At 39.3% G+C, this 17,367-nt stretch overlaps 1 protein-coding gene across 1 annotated transcript; it reads right to left on the reverse strand.

Annotated features, from left to right (window-relative positions):
• Positions 1–255: 255 nt before the first annotated feature.
• Positions 256–16,963, reverse strand: LOC138605810 (carbohydrate sulfotransferase 11). The gene is made up of 3 exons (XM_069678250.1): positions 16,870–16,963; positions 5,421–5,500; positions 256–1,921 (listed from the first exon to the last, which is right to left on the reverse strand). Exons 1-3 carry the CDS (start codon positions 16,961–16,963, stop codon positions 1,076–1,078), a joined length of 1,020 nt encoding a protein of 339 aa, XP_069534351.1. The 3' UTR covers positions 256–1,075.
• Between the last annotated feature and the right edge of the window lie 404 nt (positions 16,964–17,367).

Raw genomic sequence — 17,367 nt, forward strand, 5'->3', positions numbered from 1 at the left:
GATGTGTTTCCATGAGTTTCTACTGATATTTTATTTTCTGTGCAGCACATTGCCACTGAATATAGCCAGTTATACTCAACTGTCTCTATGTTAGTATGTGTTCCAGGTGTTGACAATGCAGATATTCTTTTGTGCTATTTTTGTGAACAGATGATTTAGTATGGATCTCTCTGTATGGGGCCTGTTCATGTGTTTGATATGCACTTTTAGATAGATACTTGTCTTTACTGATCTGGAAATAGCATCCAAAGATGGTAATAATCCTATTTGCACAATGACAAAAAGCTTGACTGGACTTTGTAGTGCTCTCACGTTTGTAAAAACTTCTTGATGACATCTTTGCAGCCATGATTTGTCACTGAAATAAAGACTGACATGCAAGTCATGGTTACTGTGTTCTGCAGGACGTTTGTATAGCAGTATCATGATTATTGCATTCAGAACTGTTATGACTCCAATATTTAAACCAATAAACAATTTCTTGCTGTCATAGATTTATTTGAAAATTGTGATTGGAATTATATAACCATGTTGCTTTTTCTGACTTCAAGGAGTAAAAAGTAACACAATAAATTAAAACAAAATCATATCATCATCAAACATTTCCTGCAGCACAACAAAAACAATCAGTCACAGTTAAAACAAAGTTGTCATTGTCTGCTGAGGTGAAGAAAAGGCTCAATCAAAGGCACATACGTTTGGGGACATTCACTGAAGATTGCAATACTTAAATTCTGTTGCCACAGATTACAACTGTCATGAAAATGACACTTTTAAAACAGCAGAAAACCAAAGACGCACCAGAAGTTAAATGGCATTTAGCAAATTCAAAGGCAGTGACCAAAATCCACTGAATCACTGTTTACAGTAAATTTTCATTTGCAACAACTCTCACCTCCTCTTATATCCTGTGTGTGCACAGACATTCTCCGGCCTCATGTTCTTTTAAGTAATGAAGTTACTTTTGACTTTAGTCAGGGTCTATTTTTTTTGCAATGGTCCATAGTAAGGCCTACAAAAAGAGTCCAAGCTCCACGAGTTCAAGTCTAGTCTGTGGATGAACGACGTCCCAGCCTCAACTTAGCTTGAGGTAGGCTGGTATAGAGTAGTTGAAAAGCAGGAAGTCCATGCGGTAGAGGTTATACAGCTTCTTCTGATAGAAGGGGCTGATATTATGAAAAAATTCGGCCGCCATGTCTCCTGTAGTCCTAGTGCTTTTGGACGAGGCAGGGAAGCTGACCTGGTTCTCCGCCCCCGCCAGCTGTAGCACATAGCGGGAGTCCTGCTCCAGCGTCTCATACTTTCCAACCACATCGTAGTGGATGAGGCAGGGGTGGCACAGGGAGTGCACCCGCTCCCAGTGCTCATTAAAAGGCTCTTCACGCTGCGTGGCTGGGTCCACGAGGTAATACAGAAACTCCTCAAAGGAGACGTCGTTTCCTCTCTCCAGAGCCTCTGGCTGTGGGTTCAGCCTGTGCCGCTGCACTATCTTTGTGCCGTATCGTTTATGAAAAGCTGTGTTGTAGCTCCGTGTGAATTTGTTGCGGTATGCGGAAACCAGCCGCTCAAAGGGCTCACGTACAAATACGAACTTAAGGTAGGAGCGCAGGCGCTGGTTGATCTGGGAGGTGGAGTACTCAGACAGAGTACGGAGGTTCCCTGCAACATGGGCCTCGTTTGCAGGGATTGACAATGGGTCTTGGTGGGTCCCGCCAACGCCTGTCAGAACCATGAGCACCCGCTTCCAGTTGGTACAGGCAACCTTGGGCACGTAGCAGTACAGCAAGCCATGCTGGTCGTCCACTATGACATGCTTCAGGTCTTCAGGGATGAGGACTCTGCGTTTACGGGTGTAGGAGCGGCAGGCCTCTTCTAACACCTCCCGTCGGCCCTGATGGATCGCCTGTACTGCTGACTCGACCTGCAGGGAAAAGCAGGAGAAGAATTTATCAGACAAGTTTTGTACAAACCCCTACGTTAGCCAAGCTTATTTGCAGGTGCCATTTAAGAATTTGTGTCAACAGACCTAGGTGGGTCTGAGAAAAACAAACTTGAGTGTTAAACATTAAAGTTAGTTCAATGGAGCAGATAACTCACATTCTGCATGTAGCCAAACCTTGTAAGTTGTCTGAGTATGACAAAGTATATTTACAGTAACTTCTCCTCTGGAGGTCTTAATCACAGCCCTTCCCTTCCTTAATAAAATCATAGGTCAGCTGGTTCAGGTCGGCCTCCTCACAGCACAAACGCCTTATTTACTTCTTTCATTTACTCAGCCTGGCTCTCCACTGCAGTGGTCGAAGCCTGAGTCTCTCAGTTTGACTCAGTGCCTGACACTATGTGTGGCTCTGTGTGTTTACTGGCACACACTGTAACATCAAGGATACAGCATTTGGCCAAAGACTGCTGAGCCAACACTGACCCTTTTTTTAGTAAGAGTTTGTGTACTGTATGTATACAGCGCTGTATTTCCACCTCAGACTTTAAACCCTTTCATGTAAACTATTTCCATGATTTTCTGCCGTTTTGTGAGGAAACTAAAATAGAAACCAGGAGGCAGGAAAAGACGAATTCAAAAGGAGCAAGTGTGATGGGTACATACACATGTTAAATGTTGTGAAAAGCTACATTTGTAAAGCCAAATTTCCTGCCTTAAGTAAATCTATACATCCCACCATGCAACAAACCAAAGGCAGTTTAATCTATGCCAGGTCCTTTGAAAGCAGCATAGAGACAAAACAAAAGACACTGTTCCGGTTGTAAGTATGGTCTAAAATCTAATTATAGATAAATTGCAGGCACAAATATTGCACGACAGATGGTGCATTTTGTAATTTGTAATTCATGTTAAAGAAGTTCTTTGCTTTTAAAGCACTTTTTAGCGCTTTATGCTGTCTCTTTGTTACATTACTGTCTAAAGCTGCACTGATCAAAATGTGTATGTTAATAAGGAATCAAAGGACTATGTGTAATGTGACAGAGATCATTAAATTCCCTCCACATGCTAACATCCCCAAATTTTCTGTTTTGATCTTCCTTGCTGCTCTTATCAGTATAGTATGGTATTTATTTTATTATGTGTAGTTATATAAGATATAAGATGTATTCAGGAAATATTTTGTGTATTAAAACACACATTGGCTAAAGAAGTCAATGTCTTTATTGTGCTATAATCCTGTTTATTAGTCAAACCACAACCCCTGACAACAAGTCAGGAGATCAAACCAACAGTTTAAATTGTCAATAGTCAATAAAGCTGGATTTGCACTCTGATGCTAGTCTGCAGGCCATTATGCTCCATTTCATTCACTGAAAAGTTTACTTACTTTAATTGAAATTGTTTAAAAGTGTTCACATATTGCAATCACGTGTAAATTAATGAATTAATCCTGCACTAAGCCATCTCCCATCCTGACAGCTTAGCAGACTCCTAAAGTTGGGGAAGTGTTTAAGTGGAAAGGAAAAAAGAAAATATTACAAGCACTTAAAAGAAAATGATGTCTGCTGGAGCTGCTTTGTTTTCTGGCATGTTCACCTTCCTTCTCCTCACAGGGAGCTTTAAATGGAAACAGCTGTTACAGAGACTATTTTATAGCACTGTCTCCAAGTGCAGCTCGAACATTGACAAGGAGGAATATTTTAATATATAATAATAAGTTGGTTTTATGGAGACATGAAGCCAGTGTTTAGAGAGAGCCTGGAAACTCTGGATGGAAATAAAGGATGTATGTCGTCAGATCTCTGTTTAATTATGACATTTAAACATATTTTATTCTTTTACCACCTTAGTTTAAAATGTTGGTAAACTGTCAGTTTTTCTAAATAGAGGTATCTGATGAACAGTGCCATCCCTGTACAGTGTCGCTTTCATGGCTTAATAAAAAGACTGGTAGCCCAAGCTTCCTCAGATATCCTACACACATTTAACTACTCATCTTTTTTATAATATTGGATTGTACTGTCATCCAATGCAGCTCTAGTGTTGCGGAGCTCTGTACTTTCTGTAGTCTGACACTCCCGGTACAAACTCATAAATCCTCCTAAATTTATGTCACTGGTGTAATTCAACAAAGATGGCTGACCTTTTGTTCTGTTGGAATAACAACATCAAAGCAGCTGTTTCTGACATGAAAGATATCACAACCATCAAGATGTCACAAGGATCAGAGGTGATATGTTTTTCAGCTACTTAGTGACTCAGACCGCAGATACTTTCTTAAGGTTAAACTGAGCTAGGTTATAATGGCTGTTGGAAAAGATGGATTTAACTGGCTTGGATTTAAGATGCTAGTCGCTAATAGCTCTTTGAGGCTGTACTTAAACAACAAAACTGTGAGCTAAATGCTCACATCGATATACTAACACATAGGTAACACAATTATATTTACCCCCCTTGTTTGGAGTTTAAGCATCCCAACATTTCCAAATTACTATGAATGGCCAAATACAGCTGAGGCTGATGACGATGTCATCTGATAACCTGATGATGGCAATATATGAAAGTAACAGATCAATGATGGAATGATAAAAATAGAGGGAAAGACCCACAACTGAATATATACATGGTGATCATTAATATAAGTACAAAATCTAGCACCAATCCATCGATGTGATGTTAAGATAGCTAACTATAAAGGAAGGAATCTTTGTCTGTCTGTATGGCTATTTTTGAGTGTTGAGTGTTTTAACAACCGTTTATCTGACTGTCTTCACATGTGGGTGTATTGCTGAAATCTGAGAGAGTGTAATGGCCAGTGTGAAGATGTAAGGATCAGAAATATCATCATATGAGATATCATCAAGAAAATATTAAGAAAATATGACCTCTCCAATATGGCAGCCACAAATACTGGCATATACAGGCGCTGCTTTAGTTTAGTAGTGGATCCTGACCTCTGCATATGTCCTGTGGCAGTAGCCAATCAGGTGTTCAAATTGTGTGTTTAATTTTCAAGACGGTACGGTCACCTCACGGCAAGAAGTTTCTTGCAGCTGTCTGGAGCCTTTCTGAGACTGCATGTTCTCCTATTGCCTGTGTGGGTTTTCCCTAGGTACAAAAACAACTGATGCATATATATTTTACTTTACCATTTACCAATTACCATTTGTTTCATCTGGTCTCTATTTGGGGTCTGTCCGAGTTGAAACACTTTAGGAAATCATTAAATTATTCTACACTCAGACTACTATCATAAAACATTTGGCCAGGCTTGCTTGTGGTTAACGCTGCCTGCCAGTTATTGTCTAACTCTTTCCATGCACAGTCCACATACACCAGGTAGCAGTGCAGGGAACACCCAGGGGAAAAGGATCTAAATTTGTCAATCCATTATAACTTTTGCCAATTGTGCTTGTCTGGAGGAGCAATACTACAGACTGTTTGCTGTTAAGTTCAAGGATAGTTGTTAGACAGGACTCACCTGGTCTCCATCATAAAGTGTCTGTAGAGGACTCCTCCTCGACTTCTGCCCACTGCCTCTTTCACTGAGCGACTCCGAGGCTGAGGAAAAACAACACACACCTGTCAGGATAAATGACACTTCCAAAGCAAATATATGTTGTGTTAAAGCAACAGTCAGAATACTGCAATACTAAATAATACCACCTAGTGTATTATCTTATTCAACTTACAGGGAAAGTTCGGTGTGTTTGAAGTGGGGTTGTATGAGATACTTGGCTATATGCCGCTGCAGATAGGGTCAATTTTACAAGTAAGTTATGTACTTATGAGGACGTCCCACCTAAAAATCAATAGTGGGTTCAATTGTACGCTATATTTGAATAAATCACTGCGTTTCACTTTTCAGTCAGAAAGCCTCTTTATTTGGCACTACTTTGTGTGGACCGCAACACATACGTGTGACAACACCTGCAGCGGGTGGGGTCGGATCAGCTGTTTGTGTCAGCGTTTTTTGTAGAAGAGACAACAAACTAAAGAAAATACAATATTATGGAAATGACAAAGTGCCGTTCACGGTGGGGAACAGAGGATATTGTTTTCCTTCATGTGTGAACTGTTTTATACTGTTGAGTGATAATAGAGTTAGATAGCGCTCCGCTATATGTTAACATCAACACCGATCATTTTTCTAAAGAGGATTATGCAAAACCAACGCCGAATGATCGTTCATGGTGGAGACTAGAGGATACTTTTATGAACCAGAGAACACAGAACAGAGATGAGACTGGCCAACAGAGAGACGGGGGAAAACTGCGGTTGTCGGTGAGTTGTTTCATTCATTTATTTGGTGCTACCTTTTCTGATGGTTAGGTACAGTACTGCTCTTTAGCAAGAGTCCAGTTTCTAAACACTGGGGCCGTGCTGACCAGCATCCACCGTATGTAGTACACTTACTGTTGATAAGTATCTCATACAACCCCACTTCAAACAAACCGAACTATCCCTTTAAGGAAACGGTCCACAGGGGTAAAACTGAAATAGCAGGAAAGTTAGAAGACTAAACTTAAAGCTTAATAATTTGTGGTTAACAAGCAGAATAACAGCAGAAATAGTAAAAAACAATAAGAATAAAAACTGTCCCATTGGAAGAATAATGTGACTTTTATTGGTTTGTTATTGCCAATAGTTTTATCTGCTCTAATGCTCTTGGAATCGGGCATGGGCCAAGTCGGCTGTCATAGGGTGCAACTTTTTGAAGGTCACTGCGGCTTTAGCTTTTAGAGTGTAGCCCTGAATATATTAAATGTTGGTGATTAACAATGTCTCTGCTAACCTTTCCCTATTCTCTGCTTGCATTTACTGTCACCGTCGTCTATTTTCAGTCCCTCAACCACACTCGCACTGCCCTACTCTAAAGGAGCTACGCTTTTCTTTAACAATGTGAACCTGATGGTCAGCACTGCATGATGAAAGATTCAAGCGAGGGCAGAAATGATAGAGCATTCAGGAACAGGTTGAAATAAACACAACACCATCTCTATGGATTGTTTCAAAAGATAAGAAATGCTAAGTTCTCTTTGTGATCATTGTAGATGGTTTTGTAACAGGCCATAATTGTGTGATCCTGCAGCATACAGGCAGTGACTGCAGCAGATGATGATGACATAGAAGAGAAAGCGAGAGAGAGACAGAGAGAGAGATGATGATGATAGGTGAACTGTACAGAGGCTACTGCATAATGTGTATCTAAAAATGTGTGTCTGCTGAAAGGGCAACTCTGGATAATGTCCAAGGTTTAAATCTAAAAATGGCTTAAGAGTCATGAGGTTGTACTGGCTCAGTATGTGTGTTTCTATATATGTGTGAAACAGAGTTTAAATTGCAAAGTAAGGATCAGGACTTCTCCAAATTTATAAATCCATCCGCGAGAGGCGGCGAACACCCTGGACTGATCACTAGTCAATCATAGGGTTGACACTCGCCTAACTCTTTGGACTGTGGAAGGAAGCTGGAGTACCCGAGGAGAAGTCAAGCATGCACGAGGAGAACATGCAAACTCCACACAGAAAGGCCCACACCAGACCGGGATTCGAACAAGGAACCTTTGAAACCTATTCACCTATTTTGAAAATATTTTGGAAAAAGTTTAATGCTTTAAAAGTATAAATAGTACATAATTGCTGAATCATACCATAAATGTGAGGAGCTGCACACCTTGATGTTGGAATGGTTCCTGTAGGTAAATGGATACAGAAGGTTCAAACGGCTTAGGTTTAATCAGCTAATCATTGTCAGCTGTGTAACTGTATCTGGGGCCTGAGTCATTGACACAGAGAGAATGGGATCTGTAAAAGTTCCACTCAAAGAACAGATACCAACAAGAGAAAATAAACAGTGGGTTGTTTCAAAGATTCTTTGTAACAAAGATGACAATAATAAGAAAATGTACATGTATGTATACAAGCTCCTCTCTCTCTCTCCCACTTTCTCTGTGTGCATTGATGTTATATTAATGCAGCTTACTATGTATCGCTCTGACAGACTGTTAAGTTTATATGATTGGATTTGTTTTTGCTATGGAATGAGATTATTATTATTATTATTATTATTATTATTATTGTTACTTGTTTTGGGTTGTTTGATCTGATTATGTTTGTTGTATCAATATGTTATGTGTTTTACTTTAATGTGACTTGGTGTGTTATGTTTGTTATGTGTTGTTTGTATGTTAGTGATGTATGTTATGTTTTATTTAAAATAAATAAATAAAATAAAATATATATCTTCTTGTCCCATTAACATTATTAAGACTATATCTTCCCGGGAGTTTTTGAGCTCCCTTGTCTCGTAGGTTCCTGGGGATTGTTGCTGCAGACCACCTGCTGCTGTGGACCTGCTCTACTGCAACTATTAACTATTAATATCAGTCTTCCCCATAGTATCATTATAATAGTTGCTAATGCTAATCATTGACCTGTTGACTTCAACTGTTACAATTATTATTATCAGCCTTTCATCATCACTATGCTGTTCTTGCTAATTTTTAAAGAAAACTTTGGTTGTGATTTGGCGCTATGCAAATAAAATTAGATTTGATACACCTCCTCTACGTGGGTATGGTCTTTACTCCTCCAAAAACTGTTACACTATAAAAAACATTTTTTTTAAATGAAAGAATCACCTGTTTTTTTTTCTTTTCAACTTTTTATTCACATGGAAGTTATTTTAAATATCTGTTTGTCAGATGGGAAAGAGATGTCTGCAGCACTGATGATTAGGCCTCAACTGAGAGACGAGATATTGGTTTCCAGATCTTGCCAGAGTGTGTGAAAGTTAATTTTCTCCTGATTTGTCGGTCTAATAACTGCCATCTGAGTCTCAAAATGTTTAAAGATAAAGTTTGGGAGATTGGGTCCAATATTAACTTTGCTGACTATCAGGTGAATCTTTACATATCATAATTGTCATAATCTTTATATTATTATATTTTATAGAAATACAGATAAGGTATGAAAAAGCATACAAACTAAATGTGCAAATTTCAAAATGGTTAAAAAAAAAAAAAATCATGCACTTAAAGTAAAATCACAAGTTCATCTTTCAACAATATGATGACACCTGCCTCCTCACTAAATAAGAGGCTAGTTTTTACAGGAGTAAACATCTGCACACAAAGCAGTTTTCAGCTGTTGACTCTCACTCCTAAAACTTTGCATTTTCTGAAACAAATATTGAAACCATGTATTAGACAATAGAATTACTATGTGATGTTAAAGGTGCAGTTTAATTAGTCTCAGTTCCTGCACCTACTTGCAAGTGATACAAGCACACAGAATAGTATAAGCATCCCTAAGAGGTTTGTGCTTTGTGCCCTTTTGCCTCAAGATAATCACACTGAGGCAAAATTATGCTTAAATTGTTTCATGCAGCATAAAAAAAGCAAAGCTGGCTGGATGCAAGGCTTCTTTACAGTGTGTGATTGTAATATGTTGTGTGTTCTGAAAAGACTAAAAAAATAAAAGAGAACACTGCCTGTGTTTTGAGGAAGATGACCTTTCCTCAGTCACCTAAAAACATCAAAAACATCATGTCCTGTGCGCTTGGACATGTTTACAGTTGTGTATGCAGTAAAAGTTTATTTTCACTGCGTGGACCTGAATCTAATTTTTTTTTTTATATTTCCTGCTACAGCTTACATGAAAAAAATGTCTTCCAAAAGTTACAAAAATTGCCACAATGACACACACATGGGTTAATGGTGTCTAAAACCAAAAGTCTGCAGCATTCCTCCTGGCTCGTTCAGAACTGAGGCCCTGGGGAATGCAAAATATAGAAAGGCTGATGTGTGTTCCTCCTGTCCGGGCCTTAAACGAAGCACTGTGTTTACGTCCCACCGGGAAAACTCGAGCCCCCTCCCCCCTCCATGGCCTCTCCTGCCAAGGAGCAGCTTTACTGAGAGACACACTGTACAAGGAAAAGCCTGATCCTTATAGAACACAAATCTGTGTGTGAAGGGTGTTAAAGCAAAGGCAGACGCATGGTGAAGTATCTATCAAATGAGTTTCAGAAGAATGTCCAAAGATCCTGTTTGAACAGGGTCCGATGGGCACTTATTGGTTGATACATTAGTTGGCTGATTTTAGCTTCCAGCTGCATTGATAAATGTAACAGAATAAATCTGCAAAGTAATGAGATGGTCAGTAATTTTGAATGTGCATCCTGTGTCTCCAATGCATTAAAATCCAAAAGGATGCAGTTAAATCCCTTTAGATGCATCCAGGGGAACACCCTATCTTCACTTACCTGATAATGCTACATAGTGAGCAAAAAATCCCTGTTAAAACCATAGAACTAGTAAAGCAGCAAATATCATGTAAGAGGGCCAATCCTTTACACAAGCCTGACAGATAAAAAGACTAGGTCAAAAGCTAGTATGTAGCTGACCGCATCAGGTCAACATGCGCTTTTGTGGGCAACACTGGAAGCGCAGCCTGTGCATGACAGCTGCGGGATGTGTTCATTTTCATTTGAAATGCATGAACACAGATGAATCTTCACAATGCTGGTGTGACATGAGATACGCTCGTATCTTACACCGAAAATGTAGAGAATACGAGGCGCGAGGTTCTCAGTCAAAGTAAACAGTGAAAATGAATTGTGATGAGTCCTATTGATCTCTGACAGCAATTTTAACATATATTTCTGAAGTAAAAAGTCACAGGCATGGAGAGTAAAGTAGGTCAACACTTCCGGTATGCTTTTTCAAAGTAAAAGCCCGATCTGGAATTCTGACTCCCCTCGTTTTTACCCAATGCTTTTATTTTGAAGTGTTGTTATTGTTGTTTATTTTTTTACTTTATTTGGCTCTGAAAGCACCATCACTCACTCAGTCAGTCAGTCAGTCAGTCACATACCCCCGCAATAAAATTAATATATGAATAGAACTAGATTGTTCTACAACCAAAACAATTTGGCTTGATGATCAACATAAAATAAATAAATTAAATACACATAAAAAATAAAAATAAAAAATACATTTTAGCCATTTCAAAAACTTAACCTCGTTCCTTTAAAATTGCTACTGCTAACTACAGACAGATTTCTAATAATATCTATGGAAATTATTTTGAAAGTTACTCTGATTCAATGAAATGACTATTTTGGATATATTTCAATCTTGCTTCACATAACATCACAGCTCTGAGACCGCACTGATAAAGGATTTTGAAAGATATTTGTCCTAATATTGATTCAGGCCGAACACCAGTTTTGCTTACTGATTAAAGTGCAGCCTTTGATAGTGTGGACCATGAAGTACGTCTCGACAGACTGGAACAGTGAGTGGGATTATCTGGCACAGTCCTCAGCTGGTTCCGATCATATCTCTAAGGCTATGTTGTGTCCACTGTTTAACATTAATGTGAGCAGATCACTACTTTATGAGGAGTCCCCCAGGGTTTGATTCTTGGGCCACTATTATTCAACCTATAAATGCTCTCTTGGTCAAATCACTTAAGAAATACCCCTTTCCCACCAAAATTAGCGTGTTGACATGGGTTTTTCCATACTGCTGCTTCACCGTCTGACGTCACAAATGCACCCGAGATGTTACGGTGGTCAGGTCTTTATTGTATCTATTACTCATTCAAATTTGGAACGATGTTCGAGCGCTGCTTGGAGGGAGAGGGGCGTAATAGCTGAGATGACAAGGAGTCGCAGAAGAGTCACCAACGGAGCACAGCATCATGCCGCAAAGGAGAAGGAGATTAACGTGTCGACCTGCGTTTTGTGTTCCCATGAATGTCGATCAGAGCCGAGGCGATAATTACCCGGGTCTACTCCAGAGTTATTTGACCCTGGTCTGAATGCCGATTAATTAATGAATCAGGTTTGTATCACTCATTGTTATAATGTGTTTATTATCCTTCCTTGTTTTCAAATGTCTAATGATTTTTTTTTTGACATGTCTTTGCCTTCATAAAGACCTTGAAATTGCCTCTGTGGTTTAAATGTGCAAGATAAATAAAACTGCCTTGTCTTGCTTTGGCCAGGTTTCCAAAGCAGATGGTCTGCCTGAACCCCCCCCCACAAAAAAAACAAGTCATTGCTGAATCATTGGCTCATCCAGCTCTGTGTCATGAATGCGCAGCTGGCTGGAGGAGAAAAGGTTAAACAGCATGGTCCCCGGGACCTGTCAGAAGATAGCCCCAATGGCAGAGTGTCTGACAACTTTTCAAGACACAAATGATTTCATCTGGCAACTGTAGGATATCATATGAAGCTTAGGTCACAAACTGTTCCTTTGTTCTGTTTTAAATTGGATAATCTCACATCCACAAGTCTTCATGGGACTTTAGGGACAAAAGACTGACACCAGGTCCAAATGATGTCCAAAGGAGCCAGAGAAAAAATGTGTTCAGTGCACAGCAGGTGTTCAAATGACGCAAGAGCTTTGAACAGTATAACAGCAAATCTTTATGACTTTCACGGCCTCAAGTCAAGCCCAGACAAGGAAGGTATGAGGTGGGGGTATCTTTCCTGTACAGGGATAATGACGATCAGACGTCACGTTCTGGCTGTATTTAAATAGCTCAAAAGATCTACCTGATAACCATCGACTCACATCTGTATCTGTAAATGTTACTTGTCACAAATAAATCAGTGTGCGATCCCACTTCCAGTGGGATGTTAAGGAGGAAATATCGGCAACAAAACACATCATACTGCATTCCAGACCAGCTTTCTTCACATTCAGTTCTTGTGTGTGGGTAACGTCATAGAGAAACCCCAGGTGTCCTTATCATAAAGGCAGCCCACATAGGAAAAAATGCTCATCTTCACTATATTTCCTGTATATCAAAAGACTGAAAGAATATCCCCCTGACCTGAGGCAATTTGAGATTTACTATCCAGATGGTTTACTCTAAATATATCAAGATGGGTTGTCTTGAGTCAAGGAAGTGTATCAGACACATTGATCTATATTAGGAATGTGCAATCATATCTGTCTAACAGGCACATTGGGCACTTTGTGAGAAAAACTGAGATGATTGTTAAAGACAAAGATGACATTGCTGGCTAAAATAGTCCGTTTTTGCAGTTTTGGATACAGCTCATTTTTCGTCAAACCACTAATTCCATCTTTTAATGACAGTGCAGCACTAAACCCACTCCGAGTCTATGTTATATCCTAAATTTAGATTGGCACTATAAATCCTGTGTGCAAAAGAATACAATTGAAAAAGCATCAGTCTTACACTGTTTCTCTGTCTTGGCAGTGCATTCCTTTGTTTTGTGCCTGCTCTCCTGTAGCTTTATAAAGTCTTTGAACAAACAAAATGACCTTTACCCCAGATGGTGCAAGAGAGGGGAGGTGAAGGTGTTCTAAATGCAAATAGGACAGACTGCATCAAATATATGAAAGTAATTTAAATAGATTTAAAGGGGACAGGCAGCTTTGATGAAACATGGGATTCACTCCATGTTTATTCTGACTTCTCAGCACCATAATACAAAAGGCACACTCTGAGATGAAGAAAAGACAACCCTAGATGTTTTACCGTTTTACTGATATAGCCCTGAAATGCCTGCTTTACAATGTATTTGTGCGCCCATGATGGCTACATTGAAGTGTCTTGTGCTGTTTTGGATCAATGTGTGTGCACGTCTTCATGAATTAACCCCAGACATCTGCAACATGCAGTTAAGCACATGGAGAGTATGGGCCATACATCAGGATGTGAAGCCAAGTCAGCAGGATTCTAAACAAATGGTGGCTGGAAGTTGTGACACTGCCACTTTTGTTGACCTTCGTATCACAGGTTTTCTCAATTTCTTGGGCAGATTTATTGAAAAAATAGGCATTTTCCAAAAAAGCTAATAGCTGCAGCAAACAGACTATTCATTCATGTCTCACAGTGAAGTTATGATGTCAAGGAAGAGGTCATTGCCACCAAAATATCACATTCCTTTAACATTATGTAGTCAGTGTGGTAAAACTGTTTATGTTTTGTATAAATGACAGTGGACTCTTGAGGTGCGTTCTTCATCTCTTTATTTCCTAACAGTCTTGCTCTACGTGTTTTCACAGACACTGAAAGCCTACTGTAGCAGACTGTTCCTGTTATTTTCCTGAAGGTAACCGACTGCTGTTTTGTATCAACATGTTCAAGAGTCCAAGGTTCGTCATACCACTTTGTAAACCAAAGAGCACTTTAGATTTGCATGTCATGTGAGGTTAAAAAAAAAACAATCAGTGGACATCCTATCCCTCCTGTCTGTTTGGACGCACCTGACAATGAATTCAAAATTTTAGCAGATATAGGAATTCATATCAATGCAATCAATGCCTCCAAATTTAGACAGTTAAATGGAATTCTCCGCATGTGTTAATCTACAGAGTAAAATAATTTTAACATATTTTGGAGAGTAAAACTATTCAATACTACAGGGGGAAAAAGCCAAAAAAACACAACACTGACATACAACGTATATAGAAGCGTGATTTTAAACACATGATTGTGTGTTTGGCTTTGAGTACTGCCAAAAATGCAGACCTATAATCAGTGTTGTGTCCAAATGCATCCTGGCTAGACTAAGATGGAGCAGCGATGCTTCTGCTGCTGCTCTGCTAACATGCTGCTCAGCCTACACCTCCTGTCCAAGTAGTCCAATGTTCACCCGGTAGTTAAAACTGTGTCTGCAAATATGCATCTAAGTTAGGTGCTGGACAGCTGCTAGCTACAATGGTGTGAGAGTTACGACACTGAACCAAAACAGTAAAGTGATGATGAGCTGAAAACTGATAAATTATTTGTAAAACTGAGAGACTAAGGAGCTGAGCAGTTAAACAAGAAGTGCAATCTCTGGTCATTATGGCCAAGTGAATGTCTTATAAATGACCTTGAAACTAGCAGTCAGCTTGAAGTAGTGACTGTTACCAAGCTTTCAACCCCGCTCACTGGAGATGCAAATGAATTTTAGGGATGAAATGAAATAAGAAAATGGTCAAAGTTGTTTAATAAAAACGATGTACAAATCTGTACAACAAATTGTGTGTATAAGGGGTACTCCAATCCACTTACAAAGGAGTTTGAAGATGTTAGACCAATGCACACATCACAAACTGATTAAAAAATATACAGATTTTCTGCCTAAACTTCACAGATGTGATCATCTTCATTTCCGTTAAACTTCCTGTGTTTATTCTAAGACATAAATGTAAATTTGTGACATTCTTTTGTATTTATTTATATGCTGCAATCTTCCTATGATCCTGTTTTATTTGTGTTAGTTTTAGAAGATAAAAAGATACTTTCTATAGTTCCAAGTCACTTCTTTGTCACTTTTAATGTGTTGGCTGTTTTTAATAAAGCTATGAGGTTGGGATGAGTGACGATACCATCACCCATCGCCCATGGTTGACACTGGCCATGGAGCCCCTATCATTGTAACATTGTGATTTAATAGCCTTTTTCCAGAGCAACTCATGAAGTAGGGAAGCATTTTTGACTCTTGCCGAGTTGACAGACTTGATGTCATATTTTGCAGAACCATAGTGATATAAGCAAATTTTGGCTTGTTGGTCTTTATTAATTCCAAATTGCACAAGAGTTTTTGCTTTCATGTAATTTGTAATATGTTGGAAGCTTTTAACTGTTTAGTCTCTGTACATAATCTAGATAAGTTCTGAGCAATATAACACAACACATCTTCTTGTAGCGTTTATGATGTTACATTACAACACACAAAAGTGAAAATAATGAGGAGCATGTGAAGGCAGAGTGATACCCTAAAGCTTAAAGAAGGATGCCTCATTCAGCTGTGTGTCTACAACTAAAATGACACTCTGTAACGGAGTGGGATTGGGGAAGGTCCGGTTTCAGAAAGGGGCATGGAACTGACTGACCTCTCTCTTAAAAACCCAAACGCTCCTTACAGTATGAGCTATATGAGCTTTTTGGCCCATGATATAGTGGGGCAGATCTGAATGAGGCCATTGTATGTGGCAGAGAGGGACCTGGGAGAGGTGGAAACACATCTCACTGAGGGCCACTACCAGCCAGCTGCAACTTCTCCCCGCCCTCCCCCACGTAGCAGAGGAAACACTCCAACAATAAGTTCTCTAATTAAATTGTTTCTCAAGCTAGATTTGCAGTTCACTGGGAAATCCAAACACAGGGTGGGAGTGTAGATGGACAGGGTAATAGTTATTAGGGAGGAGGTACTGCTCTGACTCAGAATGAAAAGATTCAATAACACACAGAGAAACAGAATTCCCTCAAGGATGAAAGACTTAAAATACAGTACCTCTGCCACCACGTTCTCCCTTCATGCACTTATTTATGATTTATTTGCATTAGATTTTCATTGCAATACATAACAGTGTTTGCAGTACATGATATGAATGGGTTTCATTATTAGGTGTGGACTTAACAATGCGAGCAGTGAACCTTGCACAGAATTGGACCAGCTAGAACGCTGCACAGTGTATGAATGTTTTCAAATGAATGCAATCAATATAATCAATGTTTAATTGATATGATGGCTTATGTGGCTGTCTTTTTTTATTTTTATTTTTTTTATTTTAAATATATATTTATATATATATTAATAGAGACATGAGCCAATGCTCTTTTCTTTACTATTGCTGAGCTATCAGTTTCAATGACTTCATTGAATTAAGACCATCATTATCATTATTCTTATCATCATCATTTTTGGTATCAGAATATTGTTTTGTTTTTTAAGTAGGCTATAGATTTTACAATACTGTAATAAAAGGACAAATAAAATAGATAATTTATAATTTTAAGACATTTGTAAATAATAGCCTACTGAATATATTCTTTCTCTAATGAGGACATATAATATAGGCCTATTCCTGGGTTAGAAAAAAACTTAAAGTAGGCTTGTGTATTTCGGTTCTAAGCTAATAGCCTACTAATGAACAAAAAAATTCTGCTCACCTGGCTTCAGGCTGCTGTTAAAGTATATGAGCACCATAATGAAACATCCAAGACATAAGGCAAAAACCATCCGTATGACACTGGGGCTCCTCATCCTCAGTCTTGCAAATGCCCCAAAATAGAGCCTATTCCTGCCAGGGTTCATGCAAAAAAAGCCGTTTTTGTTCAGACGGCGGTGTCTACTTTATCACCGATAAGAGGCTCGATCCGGCTCGCTGACCTCTGCTACCCCGTTTCTTCCTGTACATCCTTGGACGTCTTGTCTTGAAGTCGCAGCGGTGAAGAAAGGGGAAAGAACGGACCCAAATGAGCCGGGCAGCAGACTTTGCCGGTCTGCTGTAGTTACCGTAACATTTCTGTGTGCTGCTTCAGAGAAAGTGGAACAGGCGGCGGTACAGTCAGTCCGAGCAGAGGCCACCGGTCTATTTGTGTAAGGGGGGTTACATACCCAACAGCGTCTTCCCAAACGGTGGGGCTGTGTCTTTAACCCCTTTCTAC

The sequence above is a fragment of the Semicossyphus pulcher genome, unplaced genomic scaffold (genome assembly GCF_022749685.1).
Source record: "Semicossyphus pulcher isolate SPU_LCO1_2020_fin unplaced genomic scaffold, fSemPul1.0.p SCAF_3, whole genome shotgun sequence".
Taxonomy (NCBI): Eukaryota; Metazoa; Chordata; class Actinopteri; order Labriformes; family Labridae; genus Semicossyphus; species Semicossyphus pulcher.